Source organism: Trematomus bernacchii, unplaced genomic scaffold (assembly GCF_902827165.1).
Source record: "Trematomus bernacchii unplaced genomic scaffold, fTreBer1.1, whole genome shotgun sequence".
Classification (NCBI taxonomy): Eukaryota; Metazoa; Chordata; class Actinopteri; order Perciformes; family Nototheniidae; genus Trematomus; species Trematomus bernacchii.
The window spans coordinates 1865987-1878591 of record NW_022987550.1 but is presented as its reverse complement, the minus strand read 5'-3'; the positions used below and the strand labels follow the sequence as shown (position 1 = coordinate 1878591).

Here is a 12605-nt window from a genome sequence, read left to right as displayed (position 1 = left end):
GAAGTACTCAGATCTTGTACTTAGTAAAAGTAGAAGTACTCAGATCTTGTACTTGAGTAAAAGTAGAAGTACCAGAGTGTAGGAATACTCTGTTACAGTAAAAGTCCTTCATTCAAAATGTTACTCAAGTAAAAGTAGAAAAGTATTATCATCAAAATATAGTGAAAGTAGCGACAGTAAAAGTAGTCATTGTGCAGATTGGTCCATTTCAGAATAATATATATGATATGTTTTATAATGATTGATCATTAAAGTGTTCTCAAAGCTGGTAAAGGTGCAGCTAGTTTGAATGACTTTGTATACTGCAGGGTAGCTTGTGGATTTACTCCAGGTGGAACTAAAGTCTGATTTAACACTTGATTATATTTCACATCATTCATCCACATCTGTGAAGTAACTAAAGGTATTAAATACATGTAGTGGAGTAAAAGTACACCATTTACCTCTGAACTGTAGTGGAGTAGAAGTACAGTACTTTACACCAGTGGTAAGTAGAGATTAATTTGAGTTTGAGAAAATAAATACGCAGCTCAGGACTGAAGTGAGATAACAAAGTGTGTGGGTGGTAATAAAAACGTCCGAAGGCTCTGTGATGACTGTGTTTCTCTGACTCCCCTCGTCCTCTAGCATCCGCCAGCATTGATTTCTCTGCGAGAGATTTAATCCAGCCGGCAGACAGCAGGCCAGATTTGTTAAAACGCGGGACAGTGTTACTGCTTGTTTTTCCTCCAGGGGGGTATTAAGTATGTGAGGTGGAGATTGAAGTAGAAAGTGAGTGATGAGAAGGAATATGATATGAGGAGGTGGAGGCTTTTTCTCCTTTTCGACTAAGCGTGGCTGACATGACTTGTTGAAAGACAGACGGGAAAACATGGTGTAATTACGTGTAACGAATGGCAAATAGGGGGAAGGGTTGGGACCTTCTTTTAGTCTTTATTATTTACCTACCTTTATATTGTCTTAAAGGATTTTATCTTATTTTATCAATCTAACATGCTTCAATAGAAATATTTATTTGTACGTTGGGCTTTTTGATTTCTTAATCGTTTAGCCTTTATTAGAATAATCAGCACTATCGATAGATAGATAGATGTAGGTAGGTAGGTAGGTAAGTAGGTAGGTAGGTAGGTAGGTCGGTCGGTCGGTCGGTCGGTCGGTAGGTAGGTAGGTAGGTAGGTAGGTCGGTCGGTCGGTCGGTCGGTCGGTAGGTAGGTAGGTAGGTCGGTAGGTAGGTCGGTAGGTCGGTCGGTCGGTCGGTCGGTCGGTAGGTAGGTAGGTAGGTAGGTAGGTAGGTAGGTAGGTAGGTAGGTCGGTCGGTCGGTCGGTCGGTCGGTCGGTCGGTCGGTCGGTCGGTCGGTCGGTCGGTCGGTCGGTAGGTAGGTAGGTAGGTCGGTCGGTCGGTCGGTCGGTCGGTCGGTCGGTAGGTAGGTAGGTAGGTAGGTAGGTAGGTAGGTAGGTAGGTAGGTAGGTAGGTAGGTCGATAGGTAGGTCGGTCGGTCGGTCGGTAGGTAGGTAGGTAGGTAGGTAGGTAGGTAGGTAGGTAGGTAGGTAGGTAGGTAGGTCGGTCGGTCGGTCGGTCGGTCGGTCGGTCGGTCGGTCGGTCGGTCGGTCGGTCGGTCGGTCGGTCGGTCGGTCGGTCGGTGGGTAGGTGGGTAGGTGGGTAGGTGGGTAGGTGGATAGGTGGATAGATGGATAGATGGATAGATAGATAGATAGATAGATAGATAGATAGATAGATAGATAGATAGATAGATAGATAGATAGATAGATAGATAGATAGATAGATAGATAGTATTATCTTTTTATTTGTATTTCTGTTGTACCTATATGTTCACTTTGCTTTATGGGGTTTTACATTTTATTTTGTTGCATCGATTCAGTTGTCTTGTGTCTTATCTGTCAGAGAGAAACCATTATTTATTTTATTTGTATTATCATACATTTCACCTCCTTGTGTCTCTTAACCTCATCAAATGTTATATTTTGCTGCACGTAACATTCTTAACAAGGGGAGTTTCTTGTTGTTTAATTATAACGTGTGTCATTTTGTAAAGCACTTTGAGCTGCATGTGTTGTATGAAAAGTGCTATATAAATAAAGCTTTATTATTATTATGTGTGTGTGTTGAAACAGATGATAGAGAAAACCCAGATATCAGTATGCGCGAGGAAGAGTCACGCACTCACCCATTTGATTCTTGTTAGGGAGGTAGTAGGCATTAAGGGCCTGCGGGGGGAGAAGCCACCTGAGGACAATAGGCACAAACAAACAGGGTTATAAAGATGGGATCCCTAACACACACACATATACACTCAAATCACCAATCCATTCCAAACACACCCCGATCCTGAGCAGAATCCCAAACACTTCCACCTATCTCTTCCTATAAACCCCCTCACTACAAACACTCAAAATCTTGCCAAGTATATTTGTCTAATATCTAGTCAGAATATGTCTCTGCACCTGATATAAGACATAATAACTTCAGAAGTAACACTGCAGTGAGATATTGGGTCTTGTTTTTAGACAATGCATCATCTTGTTAAGTCAAAACATCTTATTTTGAGTTGTATATCAGATGAAACACATATTTGTTTACACATTTATCAGAAAATCACCGACTAACATCAGAAAACAGAACACTTTTGGCTCATATTGTAACACAACATTTCCTGATTCTGGGAAAATATAGTTCAAAATGTGTTCTCCCAGCTAATTACAAGATCTGATTTATCTTAACAACCCATCTCAATCAAGAAAATCTTACCAAGCACATTTTCACTTGTTCTATTGGCCGAGTTTTGTATTATTTCAAGTGAAAACAGCTTGTTTTCATTATTGTTGAACTTGTTTTTGGAGCAGCATATACTCAAATCACCAATCCACCTACTCGAAACACACCCTGATCCTGAGCAGAATCCCAAACACTTCCACCTATCTCTTCCTATAAACCCCCTGGTGTGAAATATTCAGTGTGTGTGTGTGTGTGGTCCTACGGCTGAAGTTCTCATATAAAACCACGGACAGTTCCTTCACGGTAATCCACTTAAAGCCAGATCGATAGGCACAAAATCCCCCAAATGACTAACTCTTAAAGTGCGAGATGCCCTTGTTCTTGGAGTGAAAGATTGATGGCTCTGCACTGACTGTAGAGAGGTGGAGGGGGACAAAGCATAGACATAGAACAACACAGTCTCACGGCATTTCGTGTTATAGTCACGAAATTAATCTATTGATTCGTGTTCACCAACACGATTTCGCCATTTTTTTCGTGCCACACAGAACGATTTTAAAAGCAATGTAAATAATAACAAATTAGAAGGAAAAACAGATTTCAGTATTCTGACACAGAACGATTTTAGAAGCAATGTATTTCTATAGGTAGTATGTTTCGTGCCTGCACCAAATAATAACAAATTAGAAGGAAAAAGAGATGACATAAAATACAGATGTCAGTATTCTGAGGCTCTGAGCCATTTCTTTTCCTCACTGACGGCAAAAAAACTCAGACATTATATAATTTAAAATAAAAGGGATAGGGTTAGGCTTAGGGTTAGATATTGAGTAAGAAAATGTGTTTATGAACCACACAGCTTCTGGTCTTCCAAGACCCGACCGGACAAAAAGACGTGGTGTAGCAACCCAGTCTCACGGCATTTCGTGTTATTAGTCACAAAATTAATTTAATCTATTGATTCGTGTTCACCAACACGATTTTCACCTTTTTTTCGTGTCACACAGAACGATTTTAAATGCAATGTATTTCTATTGGTAGTATGTTTCGTGCCTGCAACACGTCTTTTTGTCCGGTCGGGTCTTGGAATACCAGAAGCTGTGTGGTTCATAAAAACATGTTCTTACTCAATATCTTACCCTAAGCCTAACCCTATCCCTTTTATTTTAAATTGTATAATGTCTGAGTTTTTTTGCCGTCAGTGAGGAAAATAAATGGCTCAGAGCCTCAGAATACTGAAATCTGTATTTTATGTCATTTTTTTTTCCTTCTAATTTGTTATTATTTGGTGCAGGCACGAAACATACTACCAATAGAAATACATTGCTTCTAAAATCGTTCTGTGTCAGAATACTTAAATCTGAATTTTTTTAAATGTCTTTTTCCTTCTAATTTGTTATTATTTACATTGCTTTTAAAATCGTTCTGTGTGACACGAAAAAAATGGCGAAATCGTGTTGGTGAACACGAATCAATAGATTAATTTCGTGACTATAACACGAAATGCCGTGAGACTGTGTTGCTAAAGCATGCCAACTCTGTTAGTCAGCTAGCTACTTCAACCATGCTCTAAAGCTACTCTGGGTCCCGAAAATAAGCCTTAAAGCATGGTGGATTTAGCTAGCTATCAAGCTAATTAGCTGGCTTGTTTTACCATGCTTAAATGCTAGATAATTAGCTAATATCACGATGCTTTAATGTTTACAGTCAATGAGCCTTTAAGCATTGTGCAATTAGCTAGCTAACATCTGGCTAGTTAGTTAGCTTGTTCACCCTTGCTTTAATGCTACGCTTGACAGCTATCTAAGTCCACCATGCTGTACTGCACTAAGACAATGATGGTGGTGGATTTATAGCTATCTATAGCAGAATCTGGATGGATATCTAGCTAATTCGCCATGCATTAAGGCTATGTTAGTTTCAGAAAATGAGCAAAACAAAGAGTGGTGGCTTGCCGAAGCACTTGGTCTTGAAGGAGAAGCTACGCAGCTAGCCATCTGGAGCTGTGTATACACTTTGCAGGCCAACAGATGTGTGTTTCTACCACAAAAACACCCTTTCTTATTGTCAAATGACCACAGAAAACAGTTCCATTCTACTCTGAATCAATTTCTACGAGCCAAGCACCGGGAGGAGGAGAAGTGTTTCTGTATTTTAAATTCACAACACAAGATAGTGTGAGTGATGAAAGGTTGACTTTTTGTTGATAAAGGGGGGAAAATGTGATTTAACTGTTCGGGGCGTTTAGTGTGGGCTAATGATACAGTAGTGTTGGGCACCTTTGAATACTAATGTGACTGTAAAGTGTCACAGCAGAGAGGCACTCAATCCAGGAGTACAGGGCTGTGTTTTAGAAAAACCAACCGCATGTCCCACAGCACTTTCCTGCTGCCTGGCTGCTGCAGATAAGTAAATCAAATGGATTTTCTCCAGCTGTGTGCGTCGATTTAGTATCTGTTGGTTTGATTTAAAGGCGCATCAACAAATATGTCAAACTAAAAAGGGATTAAAAGGGACACATGTTATGCATGTCAAAACGCACTAGGGACACACTACAGCGCGCAGTTTGAGCCTCAGCTGCATTTCAAACACAATATTAACCTACTTTTAATTGCTTTGCACAGAGTGTCAACAAGCTATGGTCATCATGTATGATTTAAGGAGGTTTCACACTCACGCCGTCTTGTCCACTTCTTCACGGATCTTCTGCACTGACAGCTTGATGTTGAACTTGATGCTGTTGAGGATGTTCTTGAAATAGGTCTTTTCGTCCACTTCGAACTGCAAATAAAATAACAAAGATAAGAATAGATCGGGTCATATTAAAGACGTAGTTTAGATATTTTCTTTTAGATGACATCTGCTAAATGAGGTTATAGTCAAACATGATGTTTTTAATGGGTTTGCTGTGTTTTTTAGCAGATTGGCAGTTGGTAGGCAGGTGTAGCATTGACAATGTATGAATCCATAATCCAAAATACAGGGCAGAAGTATCGATTTTTTGTCCACATATGGACAGTGTTGGAGAAAGTTCTCAAATATTTTACAATGCCAAAGTGTAGGAAGGATCAGTTACAAAAATAAACCCCAAAAGTACCAAATACAAAAGGGCCTGTTGTGCACAATGGCCCAGATTTATATCGTATATATTATAGGATTTCCTTGATGCATAAGTAGGTTCATCAGGCCTACTTTATATTGCGCTGGGAAGCTTCAGAAGATCAGAAAAATATATTATAAAATGACATGAAGAGTAAATTGTTGATCATATTTTGCATTATGTTTTTACAAGAAAGGGCATCTAGAAACAAGGTAGTTGGATGGATGGGTCCTTTAACAATAAGAATTTCCCCCAGAATACCGCTGGTCATACAACCCTGTGAAACCATTGATATATATTTCACGTAACTTTAGTACAACTTCTATGAAAGGTCTATATTTTTATTTTTATCCAAACCTGACCAAGTTCCTCCCTGTAAAGCCAGAGACGTTTTTTTGAAATACTTAATGTATGTAGTAACAAGTAAACACTGACATGTATTTCTGGACAATAGGAGAAAGCACCAATAATACATTTTCTTAAACAAAAGGAATAACAGCATGAGAACACGTTTGTTTGTTTGAACCAAAAACAAGGGAACCTCCTATATACATATTTGGGATACGTCAAAAACAAACACAAAGGATGCATGCATGATCAAATGGTTACATTTGGTACATCTACAGACACAAAAAAGTGAGTAGAATAAACGTGAAATTCTCCTTTATGCTTAAGGGTAAATATTCTACCTTTGATAGGATTTGGAGAAGCCACAGCAGCCTTTGATTTTGTGATTTCATTGGACATGTGTATGTTTATTTTTCTGTCATTATACTGTATGTTCATTTAATGGGACTCGATGAAGTAGCTTGTCATAAAACTTTGTAGGAAGATGCCCTGATTTGTATCCGCTATATGTGTTGCTCCTTGCCTGTTCTTCTTGTTTGTGATCAATGTTATAAGTGAAAACAATTTCAATAAAAACACTTGAGTATACAATACAATCTTCATTTTGGATGTAAAACAATGCATTTTTGTTTTATTGGAACGTCCTTTTTAAGACACCAGGCTGCCCCTTTAATCCTTAGATGAGTTAATCACCCGGGTTTCATGGTAACGTCTGATTAAAGTGAGTAATACCAGACAGTAGAGAGTGAAATAAGAGGATCATGACTCACCCCGTATTCCTGATCTATGAGCTCAGGTTTTAGCAGGAAGTCTGGATATCCTGTCATCACCATCATGTGCTTCAACTGGAAGAGAAGAAGAAGACAAAAGGTTCAACCCCAGGATAAAAAGACATTCTTATGTGCTTCAGGGCTGACAGTATGGACGCAGATTTGGTCTTTTTTGTGCAGTTAGATGTATTTTTAGGGACATTTCACATCCTTAAATGTATGTAATGTCTTGTTGCTTTGTATGTCTGCCCCTGGACGTTGTTGTATGTAGAATGTATGATATTGAAAAGATGAATACAACAATTTTAAATAATTTTAAAAAAGAGAAGAAGAAGAGAGTGTGATGGAGGACAGGAGAAAGTATACCCGACATCCACTTCAGTAACTAATACCACACACACACACACACACACACACACACACACACACACACCACACACACACCACACACACACACACACACACACACACACACACACGCACACACACACACACTAATCAAGCAAACTCGATTGTAATAGGATTACAAGGGAAGCTCTTTATATTCCGCATGGCCCTCTAAAAGGATTATAACTTCAGATTGTAAAAGTATTAGAGGGGATATCTTGCCGTGCAGACCCTAAATCAGAACCACAGAGGGATCGGGATTAGGAGATCCCCACTTCTCAAAGTCAAGCCCGTGATGTATTCTATCACACACTTCCATCTCAAAACCATCAGGAAATGCAAAGAAATAATAATCAAATCCTTTTTCAAATACTAATCGGATCGGGCAGGGAGTCGTGTGTTTGGGGATGCAGGAGATTCAAGATTCAAGGCTTTTATAGAGCGGTGCAGGGATGACGTGTTTACCCGGAAGTAAGCTGCTGGTTCCCTCGACACAAAGCGATGGGATTTCTCCATAGGATTTTGGAAAATAGCTGGAAATAAGGTCTGTGGAAAACAAACCTGTTTGATAAATGCACGTTTTGTTCAGCCGGATAATCTCCACACGTCTACCCTACTTTTATAATGTTCTAATCATAAATCTAATCTCCAGAAGCAAAATGCTAACGTTATGCTATAAAGGAACTACAGTCGAGTTCAGCAGCACGACTTCAACGTCACGCCAACTTAAGATCCATATTCAAACACACAGATTCTAAATGGTACGAGTTGAAGCGTTTGCTTGAACAGTTAGCAGGAGGCAGGTACTTGCTTTCAAGCAGAACAGGGCAAACAAACATAGAGGAGTGTTTACGTGTTCGGCGTAATGACGTACAACGTCCTCCACGACTTCTGTAGTCCTATTCAGCCACTTGGTAACAACCAGTGGCGGCCGGTCCATAGGGGCGCTAGGGGCGCCGCCCCACCTCTTCCCATAATAAAAAATAAAAATAAAAATAAAAAATTTATTTTAAAAGAAATATATATTTTTATTTTTATTTTTAATGAACAAGGTAATATTATATAATTGGTATCAGTAAAATGTATAATCTACAATAAAATCTCGTTTAAAATTGTGTTACGATGTCTAAAGTTACTGATAAGTCACATGTTTCCTGCCTGGCCTTGCCCGTGTACCTTCTCTCGTCTGGGCGCTAAGAGAGGAGCCCTCAACCAGTGCAGCAGCAGCCACTAGCAGCTGACTGTTGCTATCTGTAACGTGTAAACTATGCCGCGAAAACATAATTTCAGCCAATCAGCGTCGTCAAATATGATGGTCACAGGGCTCCTACATGAGCGCCCGGTGCAGTCTGTGAGTTGTTTGGACTCGTATCCAAGGAGACAAAACAGGAAGCTGTCATACACTCTGGAAGCTACCATTAGCAGCTAATGAAAACTCCGTTTTTGACATAAAAATGGAATTATGGATCATCAATAATTTTTCAAAGTGACAGACACATTGGATTAATTTATGGATTAACCTTCAGCTGCGTTTTTCTCGTTTTTGATCAGAATTGTTATTCTGCAAAAGGTGAGCATATCTCCATGTTTTGCTACCTAAAGCTACATCGTGTGATGTCTGTATTTGCTTCCCCTGTCGCGAGTTCTGATCGCTCAGTGATGATACTTATATTTCTAGAATATGTGGAATCTCAGCTTGTAAGCTTGTTTGTGCATATCCGATAAGTATATCGATTGATTTATACCTAGAGTGCGTTAGCATTTTTTCGCTCAGGGCTCATTTAGACGCTTCTTGTGAGACTTGTGTTTTGTTTCGGTAAACATGGTTCATATCATCAGTTAGATGCGTTTCCTCTGAGTAGGACACATGAATAGTTTATTACATTTTAAGAAGCCCTGAGACACAGTTTCGTGAGAAAAAAAAACGGGGGGAAAAAAGCCCCTGAACAGGTTAAATGGGAATTAAATCAGTGTTCCCAAAGCCCCGGTGTTCTGCAGTTTGTGTGGGCCTACTGTACTGTTGCACAGTTTATGCTGTAGAAACTATGTCCAGGACAAGGTGTTTGGAAGTTTTGGAAGATTCATAGCTAACCACACTGAAGTTATGGAGGTATTGATCAGTCTTCTCATATTTTTAAGCCTCAAATTGTCCTTCTCCCCCCCCTCTAACATCACCAGAAGTCATGATTTAAGGGGTCTTTTCGCAAAAAAGATTACCGGGGGAGCATCCCCCCGGACCCCTCTAGTATTGTTTGATCACCATTTCCACAGCCCCACCTAAAATATTTTCCACCAGCCGCCACTGGTAACAACCATCGTTTTTCAGACACGTCAACTCTTCAGAAATCACCAGTGAGGTCACTGCTGATGGATTTAATGTCGTAGAACAAAACGTGATCCGTCTCTTCAATGTGTCTCAACCACAGACCTTATTTCAGCTATTTTCCAAAATCCTATGGAGAGATCCTATTGGCTCTGAGACGAGGGAACAGGAAGTGGTGAAATGCTGACTCACTTCCTGGTTTTAGGACTCGTCACTGCACCACATGTGCAAGTCATGTGTACATAGCTACAGTGTAGATATATGAATGAAAATCTGAGGTCACAGGCTCCTCTAACAGTGCAACACAAAAAAACAGAAGAAATAGTGCAAGTAAATACAAATAAAATAGAATAGAAATACAAATTAAGAAGGTAAGAGGGGGGTTTGGACCTTTTCTCTTGCTGCATCTTTGGTGGCTTCGTCCATCCAGTCCAGCTCCTGCAGACGGAGGTCCAGAGAGTGCTTTATCTCCTCCACCAGCTCCTGAACCTGCAGGGGAATCAAAATGGAAGAAGTTTTAAGTTAGAGGAAGATCAGCCGGTGACAGCTCAAGGAGCCACATTTAGATTATTTCAGATCTATAATTGATCAATATTATAGCTGTTAGACCAATATGTCAGTATGTAGTGTCTCTACTACATACTGACATGAACATCAGCAGGAGAGGACTCTTTAAAGTAGAGACACTACATACTGATATACACCTGAACATCAGCAGGAGAGGACTCTTTAAAGTAGAGACACTACATACTGATATACAGTACACCCTGAACATCAGCAGGAGAGGACTCTTTAAAGTAGAGACACTACATACTGATATACACCTGAACATCAGCAGGAGAGGACTCTTTAAAGTAGAGACACTACATACTGATATACACCTGCACATCAGCAGGAGAGGACTCTTTAAAGTAGAGACACTCTTAAGTAGACACTACCTACTGATATACAGTACACCCTGAACATCAGCAGGAGAGCGACTCTTTTAAAGTAAGAGACACTACTATACTGATATTTACTACCCTGAACATCATGCCTGGGAAGAGCGACTCTGTAAAGTAGAGACACTACATTACTGATATACACCTCGCACATTCAGCAGGAGAGGACTCTTAAAGTTAGAGACACTACATATAACTGATATACACCATGAACCATCAGCAGGAGAGGACTCTCCTTTATAAAGTAGAGACATTACATACTGATATACACCTGAACATCAGGCTAGGATGCGGACTCTTTAAAGTATGAGACACTACATACTGATATACCACTCTGAACATCAGCAGGAGAGGACTCTTTAAAGTAGAGACATCTACATATCGATATACACCTGAACATCCAGCAGGAGAGGACTCTTTAAGTAGAAACACTACATACTGATATACACCTGAACATCAGCAGGAGAGGACTCTTTTAAGTAGAGACACTACATACTGATATACACCTGAACATCAGCAGGAGAGGACTCTTTAAAGTAGAGACACTACAATACTGATATACACCTGACATCAGCAGGAGAAGGTCTCTTTAAAGTAGAGACACTACATACTGATATACACCTGAACATCAGCAGGAGAGGACTCTTTAAAGTAGAGACACTACATACTGATATACAGCTGAACATCAGCAGGAGAGGACTCTTTAAAGTAGGAGACACTACATACTGATATACACCCTGAACATCAGCAGGAGAGGACTCTTTAAAGTAGAGACACTACATACCTGATATACACCTGAACATCAGCAGGAGAGGACTCTTTAAAAGTAGAGACACTACATACTGATATACACCTGAACATCAGCAGGAGAGGACTCTTTTTAAAGTAGAGACACTACATACTGATATACACCTGAACATCAGCAGGAGAGGACTCTTAAAGTAGAGACAACTACATCTGATATACACCTGAACATCAGCAGGAGAGGACTCTTTAAAGTAGAGACACTACATACTGATATACACCTGAACATCAGCAGGAGAGGACTCTTTAAAGTAGAGACACTACATACTGATATACACCTGAACACAGCAGGAGAGGACTCTTTAAAGTAGAGACACTACATACTGATATACACCTGAACATCAGCAGGAGAGGACTCTTTAAAGTAGAGACACTACATACTGATATACACCTGAACATCAGCAGGAGGAGGACTCTTTAAAGTAGAGACACTACATACTGATATACACCTGAACATCAGCAGGAGAGGACTCTTTAAAGTAGAGACACTACATACTGATATACACCTGAACATCAGCAGGAGAGGACTCTTTAAAGTAGAGACACTACATACTGATATACACCTGAACATCAGCAGGAGAGGACTCTTAAAGTAGAGACACTACATACTGATATACACCTGAACATCAGCAGGAGAGGACTCTTTAAAGTAGAGACACTACATACTGATATACACCTGAACATCAGCAGGAGAGGACTCTTTAAAGTAGAGACACTACACATACTGATATACACCTGAACATCAGCAGGAGAGGACTCTTTAAAGTAGAGACACTACATACTGATATACACCTGAACATCAGCAGGAGAGGACTCTTTAAAGTAGAGACACTACATACTGATATACACCTGAACATCAGCAGGAGAGGACTCTTTAAAGTAGAGACACTACATACTGATATACACCTGAACATCAGCAGGAGAGGACTCTTTAAAGTAGAGACACTACATACTGATATACACCTGAACATCAGCAGGAGAGGACTCTTTAAAGTAGAGACACTACACATACTGATATACACCTGAACATCAGCAGGAGAGGACTCTTTAAAGTAGAGACACTACATACTGATATACACCTGAACATCAGCAGGAGAGGACTCTTTAAAGTAGAGACACTACACATACTGATATACACCCTGAACATCAGCAGGAGAGGACTCTTTAAAGTAGAGACACTACATACTGATATACACCT

At 40.0% G+C, this 12605-nt stretch overlaps 1 protein-coding gene across 1 annotated transcript in view; it reads right to left on the bottom strand.

The window, feature by feature from the left end:
• LOC117477024 (endothelin-converting enzyme-like 1) overlaps nucleotides 1-12605 on the bottom strand; it is a 63284-nt gene that overhangs the window by 20803 nt on the left and 29876 nt on the right. Inside the window, exons 7-10 of the mRNA XM_034123727.1 lie at nucleotides 10053-10151; nucleotides 6953-7027; nucleotides 5412-5515; nucleotides 2187-2245 (exon numbers count right to left, since the gene is read on the bottom strand). Coding sequence (XP_033979618.1) covers nucleotides 2187-2245; nucleotides 5412-5515; nucleotides 6953-7027; nucleotides 10053-10151 — 337 coding nt within the window. The remainder of the gene's footprint in view (nucleotides 1-2186; nucleotides 2246-5411; nucleotides 5516-6952; nucleotides 7028-10052; nucleotides 10152-12605) is intronic.